Below are 23022 nucleotides of genomic sequence, written 5' to 3'. Positions count from 1 at the left end.
ACAATCATATTACTCCTGTTTTGGAGTCCTTGCACTGGCTCCCGGTCAGGTTAGCACCACTGCCTCACACCTCCAGGGTTGAGGGTTCGATTCTTGAATATGGATAGATGGATTAGTATCAAAGTCATGTCCCTAAAGAATGTTCATACATGTTTTTAAACATTCATACTTGTTTTTAAATACACATTATCAATATAGGCACACCACAGGGCAATCATAAAAGTAGGTTCACACCCTATTTGTCCGGAGATTGCGAGTGAATCCGAACAATGCCAGCACCATCAATAGCCAGAAGCCAAGACAGCAAAATTTGCTGTGCTCTCATGAGTGAATGTAAATTCTCAGGTCAATTACAGTGACACAAGCCAAGCTTGTGCATGCAGGAGAGGATAGAGGGCAGATGTGACCCGTGTCTGACAGACATGAATGGCAGCTTGAAAAGTTGGCAGTTGGCTGGCTCCACGTGTCTCACGGGAAACCTGTGTTGTCTGCCATGTTGGTAACTGCCATAGGATATTGGAGAGCTGGATTGGAATTTGAAGATGACCAAATTGGGGAGGAAAATTGGGAAAATCTTAAAAAATTGAAGTAGGTATAAAAAGAAAGAAAAAAGAAAAAAGAGGGCAACAAGGACATCAAACATACTTCATGCTTCTGGCGGAAAAGAAAGGAAAATCTAGATCCTATAAAACAAACAATATCAAAAAATGCACATAACAGCATTTTTTGGATAGAAGAATAGATAAGAATATTTCTTACCTTGGCAGTGGTCATGCCTGATTAGCTTGTAAAGTATGAACATCACTGTGCAAAAATAATAAATTACAAAACAATTTACCAACTGAGTGAATGGCTTTAAATAATAAATTCACTTACTTTAAAATTTCACCATGTTATACTCACTCATTCGTTCTTTTCCGTTTAAGCATCATGCCTAGAACAACTAGTACCACCAGAAACAGTACCACAGGTATGATCACAAAGTTCCAATTTCGATGGTTAGCTAAAAAGACATGCAAAATAATCATAAAACATGGTATTAATGATAATAAGGAACAGAATCTTCAGCTTTCTAGAGTGATTTTCTATAGGGAATGACAGTGCAGTTGATACAGATATACTGTAATTTACAGTGTGAGATGTGCCACAGAAATGGGGTGTAGACATGCAGCTGTCTAGCATTACTGAGAAAATAAACACCTTGAAATTACAGTGCAAAATGGTATGAAATGGATTGGCTAATTTTTATGTTCTACCCACATGCTTCATTAATGCTTTCTGCACCGGTTTCACCCTTGGTTTGATTGAAAACTGCAGGAAATCAGAAAAGAATGATTAAATAATGTAAAACTATATTTGGTATTAGAAAAATAAACATAAAAATAATAAATCTCCCCATTTCAGTGGTCTAATTCCTCTGAAAAAAGTATGATGCGATTAGATAAGTACTCACACTTGTAGCAAGCCTGAAACTCATACTGAAAAAGAAAAACACAAAAGCTATTTAATAAATGGAATTTGTCAATAAAACTGAGAGATGCACTGATCCAACTTATCTAGGTAGCTACACCGATCAGCCATAACATTAAAACCACCTGCCTAATATTGCGCCACCAAAACAGCTCTGAACCATCGAGGCATGGACTTCACAAGACCTCTGAAGGTGTGCTTTGGTATCTGGTAATCTGGTACCAAGACGTTAGCAGCAGAGTCTTTAAGTCCTGTAAGTTGTGAGGTGGGGCCTCCATGGGTCGGAATTGTTTGTCCAGCACATCCCACAGATGCTTGATTGTATTGTGATCTGGTTAATTTGAATTCCAAGTCAACACCTTGAATGCTTTATCATGTTCCTCAAACCATTCCTTACCTATTTTTGCAGTGTGTCATGGAGCATTATCCTGCTGAAAGAGGCCACTGCCATTAGGGAATACTTTTGCCATGAAGGGGTGTACTTGGTCTGCAGCAATGTTTAGAAAGGTGGTACGTGTCAAAGTAACACCCATGAATGCCAGGACCCAAGGATTCCCAGCAGAAAATTGCCCAGAGCATTGCACTGCCTCTGCTGGCTCTCCCCCAGGAAAATGACGAAAACACCTAGCCATCCACATGATGTAAAAGAAAGGTGATTCATCAGACCACTGTCTAGTTCTGATGCTAACAGGCTCAGGGGTCAACATGGGCATTCTGACCTGTCTTTGACTGTGCAGCCCCATATGCAGCAAGCTGTGATGCACTGTGTGTTTTGACACCTTTCTATCAGAGGCAGCATTAACTTTGTCAACAATTTGTGCTAAAGTATCTCTTCTGTGGGATCAGAACAGATGGGCTAACCTTCACTCCCCATGCACATCAATGAGCCTTGGGTGTCCATGACCCTGTCGCTGGTTCACCGGATGTCCTTCCTTGGACTACTTTTAGTAGGTACTAACCCCTGCATACTGGGAACAGCTCAGAACACCTGCTGTTTTGGAGATGCTCTGACCCAGTCGTCTAGCCTTCACAATTCGGCAATTGTCAAAGTCGCTCAGATCCTTATGCTTGCCCATTTTTTAGTGCTTCCAATACATCAACTTTGAAAATCGACTGTTTGCTTCGTGCCTAATATATCCCACCCCATAGCAGGTGCCACTGTAATTAGATAATCAATATTATTCACTTCACATATCAGTGGTTTTAATGTTATGTCTAATCGGTGTATGAATTATCATGGTATTAGACACTCTACCTTTGGGCTGAAACAATGCACCTTCAGGCGAATTTCAGGAAAGCTGCAGTTGATGGCTACATGTAGAGATGGTTTTATTTCTTCAATAAAGCTGTCGTTCTACAAGTGGGAAAAAAAGAAAACAGTACAGAAAAACTACTTTGTATGGTGTAGTATGGTGAGAACATCAATTTAGAACTTTTGGCTTACTTTAATTAAAAAAGGGATATAACATTTGTATTTACCTTCCTCCTCAAACTCCAGTCACAGTCACTAAAGGGTATACACTTCTCATAAAATGCACCAGTGTCCAAAGTAGCTTTGCCCATGCTGTCACAGGTGGTGTTATATTCCACAGAGCAGTCTGAAACTTGAAGAGTTTGGCACTGATTAGCACTTATTATTGGCACTGATTATTATTATTATTATTTTTATTATTATTATTTCAGTTTAGATAATTTGTGCTATTTCTATTTTAAATGTAACTGCTCTGCACGCCATCAGTTCCTCTCTGAACCTGCCTGAACCCAATGCCCTGTACATAGGAAGGCATTTACAGAATATGGGATACAAATGACATAATATTCGGCGTTCTAGTTAATATTCACTCGTTTCTAGAAAAAGGTCCCGGTTTCCTTCCACCTTCCAAAAACCTGCTGATATGTGCCCCTGTATGTGCCCTGTATGTGCTTTCAGGATAGACTCCACTGTTCTGTCAAACAGTCCTTCTCAGGTTTTCTGTGGATCATTTTTGCACACGCATAATAAACTTGTGCTTCTTCGTATATTATTTTAACGCTGTAGGTATTTTCTAATCATAACGTAGCCTATCAGCATATCCTACATATGGTTTTATGCTAAAAGCAGTTTCTGTCAAGACAATTTATACTATACAAACATGCTACCTGTATTTTTTCCTGGAGGCATTTTCTGATGAGGTCACAGTGATAAAGACAAACAGCATAAAGTACTTGAGGTATTGTTTTACAGAGAGCTGTAAATACGCGCTATGGTATGATAGTTTGGTAAAGTAGATCAAATCGCTAGGACACCAGATCCACGGCGATTCTGAACAGGGTACATCGGTTAATGAAGATCTGGGCCGGATAATCCAATGGGAATTATGGGCACGGGGCCAGGGGCCCATGCGCACTTGGGGCCCAAGAGAGGGAAAGGAAAAAAAGTTTTTCTTTCTAACAGAGGGCAATGTCTGGTTGGGCCACCCAAGATGAAAAAAGACGCGCACCACTTAACGTCTACAGTGGTGTAGGTCGTGGAAAGTGGAAATAAAGTGCCTAACGACTAATAATAAAGTGTTTATCGGTTAGGGCTAGGTGTAGGGAGGGCTTTATTGTCCCAGTAAGGTGGCATCCATTTAATATTTTTGATAAATATAGTCATTTACACTATGTTATTACAGCATCCTGTTATAAGTAGCCTATAAATAGCATCTAACAACTATTTGCACTTATTGCAAAGAACCGCAAATTTTATATAGTGTAAATAGAACATATCGCTATTTATTTTTACTTAGTGTAAATATTATATCGCTAAGAAAATGCTGCTATTGTCATTTAGTGCAAATAGAAGGCTTGCTGAAGATGCATGAACTTCTGTCATAAACTAGGCCTACACAGGGCTTTATGGTAACAAGTTCTTTTAGGAGCTCCTAATTACAAAAATTTATGAGCACGGTTGAAGTTTAGTGTTTTTTTTTTGTTGTTGTTGTTGTTTTTTTTTTTTTTGTTTGTTTTTTAGAGATGGTAACGTTAATGTGCCACAATATGCCACAATATACTACTTATGCCATAAGTAGGCATGAGAAAACTTGAGCTGGTCAATTATGACAGAATTTAGGAACAAAGTGTGAGCCATAACAAATTCATTTACCTACTGATAAACTACATGTAATATTTTAGTTAATTTTACAGTCTGTATGCAAAAAAAAACAACAACAAAACAACAACCGTTAACCTGTTCCAACCTTGTAAACAAATACAATAAACCTCAATGTTCAGTGTTTGAAGTCTGCTCCTCTTAAATATATTTAAAGCTACACTATTAGACATTTTCCACTGTCATGGTTCTGGGCTGGAGTCAGTTCTCGAACCGCCCTGCGTATATTGTGTATTTATCTGAATAATCTCATAAAGGATGTGATTGGGTGATTTCATTTACCCGTCAGATGGAAAGTGCTTTAGTTTAATGTTCATTACTGACGCCCCCATCAGGATTTTTACGACCGAAACCGATCCAGATACCAAACTTTAATCAGGAGGTCTATCATAAACAGTTAAATGTGAGCTCATGGTAACTGTTAATTGAATTAAAATAATAGCAATGAGAAATACTGTTGGTTAATTGATAAATAAACAAGTATAAAATATTTACTTACAATAAAGAGTCCTAATTAAAAGTAGACTAACACAAGCATGATCCATATTAGGAAAAAGGCTAATAGCTTTCTAAGGAGATAGCGAACTAAGCTTAATGTCAAACTGATATTAAATGCAACCCGTGGTAATTAAACATCATTTAATTGGATGCGCTGTGTATTAGAGTGCTGAAGTGCGGGAAGGAGAGCAGCAGTGTACTCCTCCTGAGCAGTTGCTAGTCTTGATTATTATTGGTGAGGAATTATTTAATAAAGAGGTTTGAATTAAAACCCACCTTGTAGCATTAACATTATTATTCATTTACCGCTGTGTCGAGTACGGGTCTGGATATCTAGACAGGTTTCCCGTCTAACTTTACCACACAAGGCCAGTTATCTGTGAAAAGTAGCCTAATACTCAGGGAGTGCACTTGCCATGCGGCAGCCCCCGAGAAGAGAGAGAAACGCGGGGACCAGACATAGAAAACGGTCCAACCTCAATCGCGACAGCAGGAAAAGGTATCAGCATTTTAGTCCACAACCGAACCCAACCCAACACAACACAACACAACGTGAAGAAAGCCGGTACCGGAGCTGCGCGCACGCAGAGCGGGTCAATTCAGTTCAATTCAATTTTATTTGTATAGCGCTTTTTACAATAGACATTGTCTCAAAGCAGCTTTACAGAAATATCAACATGGTATACAGATATTAAAGGTGTGAATTTATCCCAACTGAGCAAGCCACTGAGTGGCGACGGTGGCAAGGAAAAACTCCCTAAGATGTTTTAAGATGAAGAAACCTTGAGAGGAACCCGACTCAGAAGGGAACCCATCCTCATCTGGGTAACAACAGTTAGTGTGAAAAAGTTCATTATGGATTTATATGAAGTCTGTATGGCCTTAGGAGCAGCCGTAGTCCCAGCAGTCTGGAATTAAAGAAGATTTGAGCTCCATCCAGAGAGCAGAAAGGATCAGGATCTCTAGTATCTCCATAAAATCGTGTGTGGCTCGGCAGAAGGAGAGAGGGAGAGAAAAGATAATTAGGACTGGGAATTAGTATAATAGAAAGTCTAGTCAGGGTAGGCTTGAGTAAACAAATCTATTCGGCGTTATGGCCAGCAGCCTAAAAGGGGCGTCACCATATTTGGCCCCATGGCAGCTCCACCGAGATTAACAGTACAGAGCCACATTTAACATTCCTTAAAAAGTTTCTTTTATTTTATATATATATATATATATATATATATATATATATATATATATATATATATATATATATATATGTAAAAGTACATCACACTTATCAGTCATCACCGTTGGTGTGTCTTTGTGACGGTGACGCGCGTTTGTGTGTGTGTGTGTGTGTGTGTGTCAGTGTCAGTGATGATTTAGTTTTTTTTTTACGGCATATTATGGACGATAATGATCATGGCATAATTTTTGCTGCTGATGTATTACCGGCAGTAGCAATCAAGAGTGTTAGTTGAGATGCAAAATGAAGCGACAAACACCAAAGGGAGATCAATTTCGAAAACAGAAGAAAAAAAAACCAACAACAACAAGAAGAAGAGTCTGTTTAAGTTATTTTATAGGCCTTCTTAACCATGCTGTAATTTTGTTTGTATTTTACTTCATATCCCCCGTTACTTTACAGCAATTCAATCAGAAACTGTATTGATCTTTTCTTTAGCTCAGCTTTGACTGTAGTATTTGTGAACAGGATATTTTTTTGGTTCTGATTACATAGTCAGAGTTGTTTGTATTGTGTGTGCTTGATTATATAACCTGTGTTCCTGTAAGTGACTGCAAAACTGATTATGTTTAAAAGAAAAACAACAGAATAATAAGCCACAACAAACTCAAACTGACGGTTGACCTAATTCCCTGCCTCGGGCAGTTCCCCGTTTCTGCGTTGCTCTGTGTGTGTGTGTGTGTGTGTGTGTGCACATGTGTGAGGAGCAGGGGGTTTCTAAGAATATTGTAAAAGGGAACATATAAATATGAATGAGCTGAGGGAATTCTAGTGGTAACTGTCTGTGGTAAAATGAAAGCCACGCTGCAGTCATTTTGTACCAAAGTGTTGCGGGTATGAAATGCATAGATGACTAGTACAACAGATACAATAACAGTAAAGATAACCAATCATAATATACCATATACAAGAGATTCCACACAAAACACTATACAATATACACTGTTACTGATTACTGCATATTATACATTTTGCTTTATGAACTGGTTATGGATTCTCTTGTAAGCTTTAAACCCAGGAAGAACATGACTGTCTGTGCTTTTACCAGTCCATCTTGGTCATTATAGCAAGATAGCTATTATGTAGTGAATTACCGTACTTGCTACTGGATACAAGTTTGTTTTCACGTTTCAGGTAAATGTGTTTACCAATTTACCACTGTTTACCAAAACCCTTGTGTCACGGTTCAAAGGTAGAGACGGAAACAATGGCAGATTTCAAACATTTAATAAACAAAACAGACAAAAAAACAAAGACACAATCACACGAGGTAAAATACTATGACATTAGACTAGCCTACTTCGTGGGTGTGCAAATATCAAAAGTTAATTGACGTTCTTAAGAACAAACCAAGCCATGGAATGATGCCTTCTATACTAAGCTAAGGTCACCTACTATTTAGGTATCTAGTTACTTACTGTCTGAAAAAAGCTTGCATGTTCTGCTGCACTTTTCTACGCTTGTCTGCGGTCTCCATTTCTTACAGACTGAGTTGCTAAAATATATCAACAAACCTGCGTTGAGTATGGGCGCAATCAAGTGTACAATTGGATGGGGGGCACACACCTATTTTCCTTAACAAACGGAAATATATTAAAAAGGAATAGACATAAATAAATAGAATAGTTGAAGAAAAGACAGATTGGCAGGGTTCATTAAAGGGGGACATATAAAAAATATTTTCTACTGTATATTGGAGGGGACACAACCCCTCCAAAGAATGCGTGGTTACGCCCATGTATGTGCTCTACCAGAACCGTGAATCAGGTGCAGGTGGTCATATGACATTGATGTAGTACGGTGCAGTGGCTGCTGGGAACTGAAGTCCAGAGTTCCTTCTCTGATACAGAACCCCACCCCCCCAAGGGCGCTTCTCCCGGAGCACCAAAATACACTCCCCTCCTCTGGCCGTCCTGTTCCCCTGGGCAACATGTCCCCAGCTGAACCAGGGGACTGAGCGGCGTCCTCAGCGGAGCGCGAAAGCAAAGCGACGTCCTCAGCGGAAAAGGTAAGCAGAGCGACGTCCTCAGCTGAGCAGGAAGGCAGCATTTGGTTGGTCGTGATGTCGTCTCAGGCATGAACCGGCTGTGATCTCCGAGGTTCAGGTATGGAGCGGTCTTCTCTGCACGGTCGAGAAATGACCTGGTATCACCGGCCTGGTTTGAATGCAGAGTGAAGGGTACTGCACAGCGAGAGGGAGGAACGATGCCATCCGTGAAGAACGAGGGGGAAACCATGCCCTCCGTGGAGCAGGAAGGGGGAGCGACATACGGCGCGAGGCAAAGAATAGGAGCAACATCTTCAGCAGCACATGGAGGCAGAGCGACGTCCTCAGCAGGGCAGGAAGGCGGAGCGACATCCTCAGCTGAGCAGGAAGGCGGAGCGACGTCCTCAGCCGAGCAGGCAGGCGGAGCGATGTCCTCAGCCGAGCAGGAAGGCGGAGCGATGTCTACAGCCGAGTAGGAAGGCGGAGCAACGTCCACAGCCGAGCAGGTTAGCGGCACGAAGTCCTCAGCCGAGCAGGAATGCGGAGCGACGTCTTCAGCCGAGCAGGAAGGTGGAGCGACGTCCTCAGCCGAGCGGGAAGGCGGAGCGACGTCCACAGCCGAGCAGGAAAGCGGAGCGACGTCCTCAGCCGAGCAGGAAGGCGGAGCGACGTCTTCAGCCGAGCAGGAAGGTGGAGCAACGTCCTCAGCCAAGCAGGAAAGCGGAGCGAAGTCCACAACCAAGCAGGAAGGCGGAGCGACGTCCTCAGCCAAGCAGGAAGGCGGAGCAACGTCCTCAGCTGAGCAGGAAAGCGGAGTGAAGTCCACAGCCAAGCAGGAAAGCGGAGCGATGTCCTCAGTGAAGTCGGTTGGCAAAGCAACATCCTCAGCTGAGCAGGAAGGCAGAGCGACGTCCTCAGCCGGGCAGAAAAGCGGAGCGGAGTCCACAGCCGAGCAGGAAAGCGGAGCGGAGTCCACAGCCGAGCAGGAAAGCTGAGCGACGTCCTCAGCAAAGTCGGTTGGCAAAGCAACATCCTCAGCTGAGCAGGAAGGCAGAGCGACGTCCTCAGCTTCCTCAGCGGAGTGGTAAAGCTGAACAATGCCCTTAGCGGAGCAGAAAAGCAGAGCAAGATCCTTAGTGGAGCAAGAAAGCAGAGCAAGGTCCTTAGTGGAGCAGGAAAGCACCATGGCGTTCATAGCGGGGCAGGCGAACAGAGTGGAGCACTTGGGCATGTCGGGACGTGGAGCAACGTCTTCAGCAAAACAGGGCGACTGAGCGGTGTCCTCAGATGAACAGAAAGGCTGAGCAGCATCCTCAGACGAGCAGGGAGGCTGACTGACGTTCTCCGTTGACTCGGCATGCTGAACGAGATCCACAATAGGGGAGGGAGGGTGGGAGATGGTTCCAGCCCGGTAACAGGGCTCCCACTTGTACAGGGACTGCTGGACCCTGAAAAATTCTGCTGCATCCATGTAGAGGTCTTACGTTCTGTCAAGTTTCAAGGTCAAGAGATGGATGCAGGTGCAGAATGTACAGTTTTAATAAAGAAACAAACAAACAACTACAAAAGACACTAAGACAATCATACAAAACACTGTGGCAAAGCTTAAACATAAACAAAGGAACAAAACACAGCTACAGAGACAAGACATAGAAGGATAAACCTAAGACAAGGAAGCAGTGCAACAGTGGCTATATGTATATATATAGGTGCAGAAACATGAATCAGGTGCAGGTGTTCATGTGACATTGATGTAGTACGGTGCAGTGGCTGCTGGGAACTGAAGTCCAGAGTTCCTTCTCTGATACATGACAATAATGAGAGATATTTTACCTAGTTTATTATTTTTTTTTAATTCAGCAAATGTGTGGAGTCATGAAAAACAAATGTTAGATATCCATTGTTAGACTTCTTATTTCACAGTCATAAAACTACTATAGTATCAGTAAGTAATCAGATTTATTCAACAGTATCTGTATGAGTATTTTAAAGCCCCTGACATCAGACAGTCTGAACTGTTAGTTGTTAGTGTATTCTGGTTATAGTCATTAAAGTACAGATTGCTCAATGCTGGCTGAGGGAAATTCCCAAAATACCAGAAATCCATTTGGGCACTTGAACAACATTCTTTATAATTAACTACTCAGCCACATTCTGATATGCCAAAATATCAAAGGATCTTGAGTCAGTGGAATTTATTAAATGATTTATTAAGGATCACTCCCTGATCCTACTTGGTGCTTTTATTTCAGCTGACAAAAACTGACTTGGATTTAAATGAAGTTTCCAGGACAAAACACCAATAAAAAAGGGAATGTGAGAGAGAGTGCTTCCTAAAGGTCTTTGTTCTATGAAAGAGTATTCAATATGATCACAGTCTCTGGATAAAAGTAGTTTCATAAAAGCAATAAATCTACAGTATAGTGAGGTTTACAGTGACAATCATTTAGAGAAATGCCAGTATGTTTTGTCTAATGATTTGCCTGTGCAGTAAAATGACCAGCTGTTGGTAAATGAGAAATGTAATTGAACCACGTCATGTTTCTTATTCTCATCTGATGCGTCAACTTAGGTATCCTATACTTGTGGTGATGTGATGTTTGCTTTGCAGAATAATTAGTTTATTAGAGTTTTGACTTATTTTAATCTAATAATACCCACGGCTCTGATGTGATCCAATGATGTCTGTGTTATTTATGCCATTTTATATGATATGGTGTAAGTTATGGCGTTTTGTTTATGCATTGTTAGGTTGGAACGTATAGCATGTGACAAATCACACTAAGTCTCTGAACTTTTGTCACTCAAATTATTGCCTCAGAAATAAAGGTTGCAGTTTTGCAAAGCATTTGCAAACATTATATATCTCTACACCCATTTTATATTATTAGCAGAAACAAGGCTGGGAAATAAAACATAATGAAGGAAGAAAGATGCATTGACCAAACTCTTATACCAATGCAGTGAACCAGATATAGTGATAGGTGAAACTTAAATGACAGTTGAATTTATTTTAAAACACAGGTGGACCTCATACTGCAGCTTAGAGAACAGCTGTATAAAAAAGATCACAAGCCCATTACTTCACAGTATGGCACTCAAGCATAATGCCCAGCCTATGCAACCGAGTCATCCAAATGAGCCAGACAGCATTTTCTCCAGTGTTTTAGAGTCAAGCCTTGCTTGTCTTCCCATATCTCCACTGGGGATCTCTTTTATCCTGAGCCTGTCTGTACACATATGCTGTGCACAACAAAAGATTCATTGCAAAGTTTATTTTGATTTCTATCAGAAGAGACAACTGAGCATTTAAAGAATAAGTGAGTGTGACTTACTTTTCAAAGCTGGTTCCTCTTTCACCACATAATGATTGATAAAACAGCCACAAGCCAAATCACCAAGAACTTTCCCAACATTACCATCACCCACACGTCCACTGTTCTGAAGGAAGTGCTCTGGAGGGTGGGGGTAGCCAGATGAGAACTTCTCCTAGACCTGGAAAATGTGATATAGAAGAATTATATTTAAGAATAAGAATAATATTTAAGTATATTTGCCTCCCCAATACTGTTGTGTCAGTTAATTGGTCACATGTTTTCATAGCTTCTTTAATTATGACTACAGTATAAAGATAAAGAAATCTTTATTGTCACCATTCTTGCGTACAACAAAATTTAGTAACACAGAACACAGAAGTAATATGTTGGTTGTTACTATATACATCTGGATCTAATGCCCTACAGAGCTATGCAGGGGTGCATACAACAATTTGGTGTGAAAAAAAAAAAACAACAACATGATTTTCTCTTTCTCACTCTCGGACAACCACACACACACACACACACACACACACACACACACACACAATCAATTCCTAATCTAATGTAATGTAAAGATGTAAGATGTAATTATTAATAAAAAAAAGGGGGGGGGAGGGTATATTCAGAAGTCTGTATTTTTAATGTGTTTTAAAGACATCTTGAAAAAGGGGGGCCTCTGTCAAATGTTAATGCCATTTGAGGGGCCTCGCCCTGGAAACGTTTGGGAACCCCTGCTCTAACACACGGTCTTATTTGTCTGAACTTGTCCAGGCATGTTAGGTGGGCAGGGGGAGGGTACTTGAAATCCTGAACTCAAGGTGGAGAAAAATTAAGTTAGCAAGCCAATTTCATTGTTACTACAACTTAAATTTTGCTTTAAATCAATTAAAGCAGAAATTTCAGTTTCACACACAGTATTAAGTTGATGTAATTATCAACATTGTCAACACAACTCATCAAAATAATGTTTTCAAATTAAAAGGTTTAATTAAATCAATAAATTTGAAATTTTGTCTTGCGACCACGCACTTAAATAAGTTGTGGTAATAGGTCCTCTGAATTACTTTTTAAAGTATGTAAGGACAAGGTTAAACCAGGATTTTTCTCCAGATGCCTGGTAGTTTTTGTACAACCCTGTATATACACACTCCAGTTTATAGGCACAATACAATAATTCAGTAATTAAGGTGTTGCCTTAAACCTAAACCTAAACATAAACATAAACCTAATTATCTTGTTCCCTCATGTTACTAAATTTTGTCCATGAAAGGGATGTTGCGGAGCTTGATAGATTGCTTATTATAAAATAATTATATAAGCTTATAAAATTGGTATTGCATCACAGACAAGCAGAACTAAAAGAGAATATCAGAACTTCATGCTATAGCTGCTATAATGGAAGTGAAAGAATTCACTATCTTTACTCTCACTAGCAAACATGTATAAATCTATGTATATGAGCTATGTATATATCAACACTTAGCTGAATCTAACTGTTGACACAGGAAGTATAATTCTGATAGCTTTATATTATTATTTTACAGTACAGGGCAGAGAACGGGGAGAGAAGGATTTTTTTTTTAAACAGGTTAAGCAGCTTGACCCTGGTCATGGTGTGTTCTGAGATACACATAAAGTGTACTGAGACAAAAGGGGTGAAAAAAAAGAACATTAAACTAACAAAAGTGTGTGTGTGTGTGTGTGTGTGTGTGTGTGTGTGTGTGTGTGTGTGTGTGTGTGTGTGCGCGTGCTCGTGTGCATGTGTGTGTGTGTTGGAGCGATATGGAGAAATATGAGTTATACCCTTATTTGACCTATTTCTGAGAGTGTGTGATTACCAGAGAGGCAAACAAAACTGGCCACATGATAGCTGATTTAGCTGACAAGATTGGAGGTAATTAGAACATTATGTAATTATACACCATTGTTTACGAGTGAAAGACAATTATTAAATCAATGAGTAAGCTTGCCTGACCACATATATTTGTTTTTCTCCATTTTAACAGTTACAGCTTTGGCATCTGACAGTTTTAATGTGCTTTGCTTTTGCTCAGATTTGACTATGGCTTTTAGTGCCATAACATGGATTAATTTTGAGTGGAAAAAATATTTGTCGTGTTGATTCCATAGTCAGAGTTGGTGTATTGTGTCTGCTTGCAAATCCTGCTTGCAAATCCTTGTATCCTAGTAAGTTTCACTGTATAGAAGTGCAGTATTTCTTGGCACACAAACACACAGCACTGTACAATAATATAATTCATAAAAATATTTTAGAGCAGTATAAGTTTGATAGTAATTTATTATTTTTATTGTTACGTTTAACAATAGAGTTCACAAAATGGCTGCCCACGAAATGGTTCCTCTTTTGCTTGGAGAGAGAGAGAGAGAGAGAGAGAGAGAGAGAGAGAGAGAGAGAGAGAGAGAGAGAGAGAGAGAGAGAGAGAGAGAGAGAGAGAGAGAGAGAGAGAGAGCGAGCGAGCGAGCGAGCGAGCAGAAGGAAGGAAACTGAGAGGCACGGCACACCTTACAGTGTCCTTAGAGTATGACAGAGACTTGTCAAAACACCCTGAAGGCATACAGGGTGTGCTGGATGAAAAACTGAAACAATTATAGACCTTTTATAATACACTAAGACAAATTAAACAACAGGAAAAACAACATCAGTAACAATTATTACCATGATAATTACCATAGACTTTAGATGCATTGCACTGTTTCACATTTCACTGTTCTATTCTATTATTAAATACTATTGTGTATTATTAATAGCATATTTGCTATGGGCTGTCATGTAAGATTTAAACCAGGCAAGAATGTCTGTATGTGTTTTGAACTGTTCATTGACTTGTTATTAAAGCAAGCTAACTGGCTAAACTACTACTAATGACTAATAACTACTAATAAGTTTCTCTTCACATTCGGGTTAAATGGTAACCATAGCATAATGATCCTGACGGCACTAAATATTATTATTATTATTATTATTATTATTATTATTATTATTATTTTTTTAACGTAGGATGACAATAGCACCTCATTTTTATTTGTCTCAGTTAAAGAGAAAGCCAGTGTGGAAAAAGCTTGACATTAAAGCATTACAACTTCAGTGTAGTATTTGGGGCAGTGATAAGTCACCAAGAATTGATATTTTAAAGATTGAGCAAACATGAAAATTTGTATCTTACAAAAGCAAAACCAAGCCATTTCTTATACAATTCTCTAAATACTTTGTTGAAATATTGACTGAAAAGTTACAGTTAATGCAAAAAAACTATATCCTCTTAACACAAAAGTGTTAAATATGATCACAAACACTGGCACCCTCTTTTCACTAACATTTATTTTATCCAGTTTTTCTTTCAGTCAGTAACAATCGTTTGAAAAACTCTAAACATAACTGATTGAGGAATTCAGTGCTCTTGACCAGTGCAGTTACAATGGGAGATGAGAGAAAGAGAGAAAAAATGTGGAATATCTGTGGGTCTCCGGAAATCGAGTTGGGAAACACAGGTCTAACGTAAAAGCGTTTGTCTTTTGCCTTCTTTCAAGTTTCTTCTAACCTGGCAGTTATGCTGCGTTTGAGGTGAAGTTACTACTTTCCTGCCTTCAGCTGGTAAAAACCACTGAAAACACCTCCTGAACTTGAACTCATCAACTTGGAGTTGTCTTCTCAACTACCAGATCCTTCCCCATTTATGTAGTGATGTGAAATCAACATGGCCATACACACTGAACAGTAGTAAATACTCCTTTCTCTGCTTTTCTGCCTAATATTGTGTAGGTTCTCTTTGTGCCACCAAAACAGTTCTGACCTCTTGAGGTATGGACTCCACAAGACCTCGGAAGGTGTGCTGTGGTATCTGGCACCAAAATGTTAACAGCAGATCCTTTAAGTTCTGTAAGTTATGAAGTGGGGCCTCCATGGATCGGATTTGTTTGTCCAACACATCCCACAGATGCTCAATCAGATTGAGATCCGGTGGAATTTGGAACATCAACACAAACTCTTTGTCATGTTCCTCAAACCATTCTTGAGCAATCTTTGCAGTTTAGGAGGGCGCATTATCCTGCTGAAAGAGGCCAGTGCTATTAGGGAACACCGTTGCCATGAAGAGGTGTACAATGTTTAGGTAGGTTGTAAGTGTCAAAATAGCATCAACATGAATTCCAGGACTCAAGGTTTCCCAGAAGAACTCTGCCGGGATCTCAGTTCCTCTGCCAGCCTGCCTTCTTCCCATAGTGCACCCTGGTGCCATCTCTTCCCCAGGTAAGTGATTCACACGCACCCGGCCATCCACATGATATAAAAGAAAATGTGATTCATCATACCAGGCCACCTTCTTCCATTACTCTATGGTCCCGTTCTGGTGCTCACGTGCCCATTGTAGAGGTCAGCAAGGGCACTTTGACTGGTCTGTGGCTACGCAGCTGGTTCACCGGTTGTCCTTCCTTGGAGCATGTTTGGTAGGAACTAACCATTGCATACCGGAAACATCCCACAAGACTTGCTGTTTTGGAGATGCGCTGACCCAGACTTCTAGCCATCACAATTTGGCCCTTATGTTTGCCCATTTTTAGTGCTTCCAATACATCAGCTTTGGAGAATTGACTGTTCACTTCCTGCCTAATATATCCCACCCCTTGACAGGTGCCTTTGTAACATTTGACAATCAATGTTTTTCACTACACCTGTCAGTGGTTTTAATGTTATGGTTGATCGATGTATATATTTGCTTAAATATATAACACCGACCATAATAATCACTGTTTTGAGCTAATCAGCAACATTAGAGTTATCATTAAAGTTAGCCAGTTAGCCTGTGCTAACACTACTTGCTATTGTTTGCTGGCTAGTTTGTTGCTAAAGCTAACTATTGTCCCTGTTGTTGCTGTACTGCAACTTCATTCCAAAATGTTGCATGAATGTATAACGTTTACTATAGCAGAACAGTACCAGTAGCCATTCAGGCCTGTAACTGTAAAAGTGCAGTTAAAGAAGCTTTTTGTGAGCTCAACATGTTCTGACAGAGCAACCAAAAGACAAGCTTTTGTGGAGGCGTCCATGTTTTCCCCCTACTTTGCATGTTGAACATCCTGAGCTAGGAAATGATGTTATTAAAATGTGCAACTCACAAGGCACCACAAATGCAGCATAAGTTTGTGCTTCCAGGGAGCTTTTGTCAGAGCATACTGCGTATAGACTTACAGAGACTGATATGAATTGTGAATCTACTCTAGTGGTGCAAAGTGGCCTTTCATTTCATGTATCAAGAATGTTTGATTGAATTGTTATGGACATCACAAATGAAACCTTGGTATCTAATGGTATGATCATATCATTCAATAATATAGGAATAATATAATTAATTTCAATGGTAGTGTTTTACACTTCAGCATCTTTTTATTTGGTCTGTTTTCTCCTCAGTGGTGTCAAATTTCAGATGAAACAGCTGATAGGTATTAAGGCTCACCAGTGTGAGCCTCTCTGAACTCAAAGCACTGTTTCCCCCTCCTCATATTTTCATTACAGCTACAACTATCAGAACAGGAAGAAAAATTAAAAAGTAAACTTGAGTCAAATCCTTATAGCAGACAATAGTGTGCGTTTGTGTGTATTCTTTCTGCCAGTTACCCACCATCCTTCTGTAAATCTCTGCTCCTAGTTTTAGCTTTTTTCCAAGGGCTACCAAAGATCCCGCATTGGTCCTATGAGCAAACACTTTTACATCTTTTTTTTTTTTGCCTTGGCTGAATTCGGTCTACCTTGTAAGATAGTTTGAATAAAAGCATCTGCCAAATAAAGAAATGTAAACTATTCAGTTTGTTTAACCTGTTGGACCGAATAGTACTGACATATCCAGAGAGTATCTGCTTTCTGCCACCCCAGTCTGATATCTCTTATTTAACATGGATGGTAGTACATGTGTTATTAGAAGGGAAATCTTTGGCCCTGTTCACACCTGGTATTAATATCCATCTTGAGTGATCCAATCACAAGTGGACAGTCAAGATGCATAGCTGTTCAGATCTGGCATTATGAACGCATCTCATGTGGCCACTTGCATTTGGATCATTACTGGACACCATCATTACTGGACGACTTTTTTTGAATTATATTCAAACGACTGAAATAATGATCTTTAGTTGACAGACTAAGGGACATACAGTAGTAACATCACCACTTCCATAACACCACATTTCTCTGCTTCTTTGTCTTGTAAGCACTCACCTTTTATAACATTCTATACCAATAACATACCTATGCCTATACCATTGTATAACAATTTTTTCTCCTTGTTTTACAAGGCCCATCCAGACTTAAGGGCAAATTACTCTACTCTGTATCTTTGTAAAGGGTACAAAGTGCAATGAGAATAATCTATAAAAGTAAGATTTTATACAGTATCTTATGATTCTTTCTTACTCACATTTTAGAAGCTATCTCAAGGTCTCAAAAGTCTGTAGTACCTCCAATTGGCCATGTTTTACCCTTCTTGACAAAGGCAGTCCCAGTTGACCAGATGAGAAATGCATAAAAAGTTTATAAAAGCAGCATCTACACGTTGTAACAGTGTTTACTCAGTTACCAAGATACTGTGATTTTAAATCCCAGCAATGTCTCAGCACTAGTCCTGCTCTCTGCATGGAAAGGATGTTTTCAATGAGCATGTGCTTACTCTCACATTCCCAGATTGTTAGGTATTGTGTGGAGGAAACCATAAATCTTACATTGGGGGAAAAATAGGCATGAAAGTCACTTCACCATTTACTACTGCTGCTCTCACTGATTTACATTCCTGGTTTAGTGAGCTATTGTTCGTGGTTGACTGCAGGAAAGTGCGGTCATGGATAATTAACATTAACATTTCCTCTATAAACATGCTTAATCTAAGAATATAGACACAAGCCTTTTCCTCTTTGTCAGCAAAAACATGTTTTTTCCTTTTTATTATTTTTTCCCTCTTTGCTAGGGCTGTGTAGAGACTTTTAGAAGGACAGATGCTCAAAGTTGAAAAGGGGTGCATGGATCAAGATGTTAGAACACCAACTACTACAACACAACAGCTCAGATTTTAATTTCAACTGGCAGATGAGGACATGAAATGACTAATCTTAGTAGGTATGTAAGTAAGTAAATTTTATTTATATAGCACATTAAACACAGCAACGCTGGACAACGTGCTGAACAGAGTAAGAAAAAGTTAAATAGAAAACAGAGTAAAACCAAATAGACAATAGATAAAATAAAATAAACGATAGATCAAATTTGATAAAAACGCCTGGGAGAAGAGGTATACTTTCAGCCACTTTTTAAAAATGATAATAGAAGTTGCAAAGCAGATGTCCAGTGGTAATTGATTTTTCATGTTTCAAGCTTTTTGTCAATTTTTTTACTGATAAATCATTGTCTGTTGAGGTAGATTACAGTAGATTCCTCTGAAAACAGGCTTTCCTATTCACTGAACGTTATCATTTACATCATTTGAATTAATTAAAACATGAAGGCTGATTGCGTTGCCATCTAAAGTGAAAATATAATGCGCATCCTTTTCAATCATATGTCCCGCCCACTCACTGTGCTCCTCCTCCCTTCACTTTTCCCCATGGAAACCTTGACTTGCAACTCGATTTTGCTGCAGCTTTTTTTGTTTATTCAAAATTTTCAATGCAACTTGTGGGGGGTTTTTTTCCTTTTTTGCAGAAAACCTCTTGAATTGGCGAACTTGAAATTGCACGAATTTGTTTAGCATGGTCATTCAAAGTCATGTTTGTTTGTACATGAGACCTTTTAGCTGTACTCACGTTTGATGCATGTGAACCAAAGAGAGCTTTGGCTGAATGTGCATTGTGATGATGTCACATGGCGCGACTTGGCCCAAATCTGCGCAAAATCTGCGGTAATTTAGAAAAATTACAAATTCCTCAGAATATTTTGGAGCTTGCTTGATTTTGCTTCATTTCTCTGATCGCAAATTTGCAAAATCCTGGAATGACTGTTATCGCTGTGTTAATGTGTAGTGTGTGAGTAGTGTGTAAATTTGTATTTAGTTGAATGAGGACATCCTGTTTTTTAGTTGAATGAGGACATCCAGATCTAATTTACTTGGCACAGATATGATCGATAACATTAGCTTGTTAACTGCTAAAAGAATGCTTTTATTTATCCAGATGGGTACGAACATATTTCATTCCAAGAGGTGGCAAAGGGAGAGAAGAGCATCATCAGTCAGGTAGGGTAGACAGCAGAGACAAACATTGTATTTGAATGATCTACATTTCACTGTAGAATTTCATTTCACTACCCCTCAGATAAATTCTTTATAACCTGGACCTTAATCTGCAATCACAAGACCAACAAATTACCCAGATATGGTAAAAATGATGTCAGGGAAATTATTAATTTCTTACTTTGTAATAGCTCTGTTCATGTTCATTAGTGAAGAATGCCGCTTGTGGTCATGTCTTGGAGATTAGCCCAGAACGTTCTTTCCTGTTACACTGACACAAACAGTTTATTGTCTCCAGGAATGTCTGCACATCTGCTAAGACCTTGAAACCACCAAACTGGCTCAAACCTCATAGAACTCCTAGAATTTTTCAAGACTCGCAAATGTCCAGCTCTCCTTATCTTAAAACTTATATAGGGCATTTGAGAGAGGAGTGCTTCAGAGCGCTCTCATCTTCTACCCTGCTTTCTTCTATCCTGCATTCTTCTATCCTGCATTCTTCTACCCTGCTTTCTTCTACCCTGCATTCTTCTATCCTGTATTCTTCCTTCTGAAATAAACCTTTTTCACCTGAGAGGACGAGTCTACTGGTGTTTGTCTAAATTTCTACCACAATGTCAAAGCATTAACCCTTTCACACTTAAGTTTAAAATATTCCAACTGGGCCTTGGCGTGAGGTTTCTAAAATGTATTTATTATTATTATTATTATTTTTTAATATGACCTTTATTTTTGAACTATTGCATTCAGTAGCCTGGTTTAGTAACCAGCACTTTACAGTAAATTTAAATACACAGCTGCCCATAGTACTTCATTACTTCCTGTTTTTTCTTTCTTCCAGCAACCTCACATCTCTCCCTATCAGACCATGCAAACCCACACTCTCACAATAGATACTTACTCTTGGGTTTTTGGATTAACACATGCCTTCCTGCACTGCTTGTGAAGACAGCCTGAGCCTCTTTTGATCTGTTTCTAGAACAGTTTTTAATATACAGCTGCAGGAAATATTGCTGCCCATTTTTCCTTCCTACCAAAAGCTTTTGAAAGTAACTGTCTTTGCTATTCGCAATACTCAAAAGGAAATAACCTAATTTGACTTCCTTATACACTACACCACATTGACTTCTGAGCTGATCTTGTAAACTGAACTTGGTCTCGTAATTGATAAACTGAACTTGGTCTTGTAATTGCTAAACTGAACTTGGTCTTGTAATTGCTAAACTGACTTTCTCATGCTGATTTCTCCTTGTGATATTTTTCTCCCATTCAGGCAGAAAAGAGGAAGTTGGAGACGGGCTTGAATGAACTCAAAACATTTCTTTATTTTCTCTTTTCCGCTGTTCAGCATTTTCACACACATACACACACACGTGCTTATACTGATCAAGATGCAAGATGGTGCCAGTGTATCTGTCAGCATGCTGTCGTTCTTGTCTTTCCCGTGTATTACAGTTTGTTGTATCTGTTGTCTGTTCATCTGGCATCTGTGCTGTTTTTACTTTTCGTCGTGCCACACTGGTATCGTATAGACTCAGTGTTGACCTATGATCGTCAAGCTTTGCTCAACATCAAAAGCTGTATGGTAGCTCATCTGGGATTTTGTCCTGCTCCGCATTCTCATTGTCAATCCTCATCTTGCCAACCCGCATCGGAGTGCGCTCGCTGGCTACCTTGCTGTGTTCCTCCTCTAAGGAAAGAGCCACAGGAAGAGAGGGAATCATGGTGGTGTTTGGGTGAGAATCAGTACCTCCATTTAATCGAGTTTGTTTACTATAAGCTTGGAGGGACTCAACTTGACGGAAGGGATTGCTCATGGGATTACAGATATGTTTTTCATCTGACTATTTTCCCGGATTTCCTACACTCATCTAATTGCTCTGTTCCTGAACAATTACGGATTCGTCATAGAGGAATGGACTGTTTAAATCTCTGCCAACTGGAATGCGTTCAACCGGATCTGGCCTCGTTACCTCAGTCTCCTCTGAATATGACCCTAGTTAATGCTAGGTCTGTGTGCAACAAAACTTTTATTTTATATGACTTTTATAGCATGAGTTATAGCATGGGAGCAGCAGTGGGACATCAAGAACCATCCCTGAACAAAGGGCTACGTGACTGTATTTAGCATTCAGAAAGACATCTGTCTCGCAAGCTCTACCACCTCACCATTTGGGGTTACACCTGTAACAACATCTGTACTGTGAGAACGGAAAGCGATCACATCAAATGCTATCCTTAATTTACGTTGAGAATGAAACTTCATTTACATTACAAACAGAAAACCTGGTTTGAAACACAGTATAAAATGTCTGTGCTGATACTGTTCGGGGTTCACTTTGACTCCGACGAACCCAAAGTGCTTCATGTACTTTGTCCCTGCCATGCTGTAATAAAGTTATTTTTCTTTGAGATCTTCGACATCCTCTTCATTTCTTCGGACAGTGGTGTTTTTTTTTTCAGTAGTTAGTCTTTATTTACAAAGGTCCTAGAAAGATTTGCACTGCATTAATGTCAGTTTTTAGTTAGTATTTTGAGTTGAGAGAATTGATTTTCTGTGAAATAGTGAGCTAGTAAAGCTGTTGCATTAAAAGGTGTAATGTGTGCTGAATGTTTGGTTTTACCAGAACTATCAATGAAGAGAAAATTACAATATTCAAAAGCATAAGGAGGTTCAAATGAAAGTGTGTTGTCAAAAAATATACCACCAGTACTACACTGTTTCTTTACCTTAGATTATCAAACATAAGGTCATTAACCATTCTGGTAATTAAAACTATTAGTAGTTTTCTCTTTACATGATTTTATCCATTAGTTGGTCTGGTTATTGTAAGACGTGACATTAGAGGTAAGTTATATACAAAGTAGTCTATATTTTGAGGCTACACTCTGTGGTAGGTTTTTGTTTGTTCTGAGTTAACATACACTCAGGTGAAATCATACACTACTATGTTTTTATCATACAATTCTAAAATGTCTAATTTATTTTCCAGTAAAAAAATGTATATAACAGGACAAGTAATTATTTTGCCATTCCAGCCCACATCATCCAAAACCCTTGGTGTTAAAAACCACTGATACTACAAATAGCAGTGAGGACAATCTATAGGAAATCAGCACACTTTCTCAGGAGAGAGCTTTGGATTGGATTAAAT

General features: G+C 39.4%; 1 protein-coding gene across 1 annotated transcript in view; it reads left to right on the top strand.

Annotated features, from left to right (window-relative positions):
• LOC128607439 (uncharacterized) overlaps nucleotides 1–22279 on the top strand; it is a 57841-nt gene extending 35562 nt beyond the window's left edge. Inside the window, exons 3-5 of the mRNA XM_053624301.1 lie at nucleotides 18611–18767; nucleotides 19809–19870; nucleotides 21141–22279. Of these exons, the coding sequence (XP_053480276.1) occupies nucleotides 18743–18767; nucleotides 19809–19870; nucleotides 21141–21995 (942 nt within the window). The 5' untranslated portion in view covers nucleotides 18611–18742 and the 3' untranslated portion in view covers nucleotides 21996–22279. The remainder of the gene's footprint in view (nucleotides 1–18610; nucleotides 18768–19808; nucleotides 19871–21140) is intronic.
• Nucleotides 22280–23022: the final 743 nt, after the last annotated feature.

Source organism: Ictalurus furcatus, chromosome 1, assembly GCF_023375685.1.
Source record: "Ictalurus furcatus strain D&B chromosome 1, Billie_1.0, whole genome shotgun sequence".
Lineage (NCBI taxonomy): Eukaryota > Metazoa > Chordata > Actinopteri > Siluriformes > Ictaluridae > Ictalurus > Ictalurus furcatus.
This window is presented reverse-complemented; position numbering and strand designations above follow the sequence as displayed.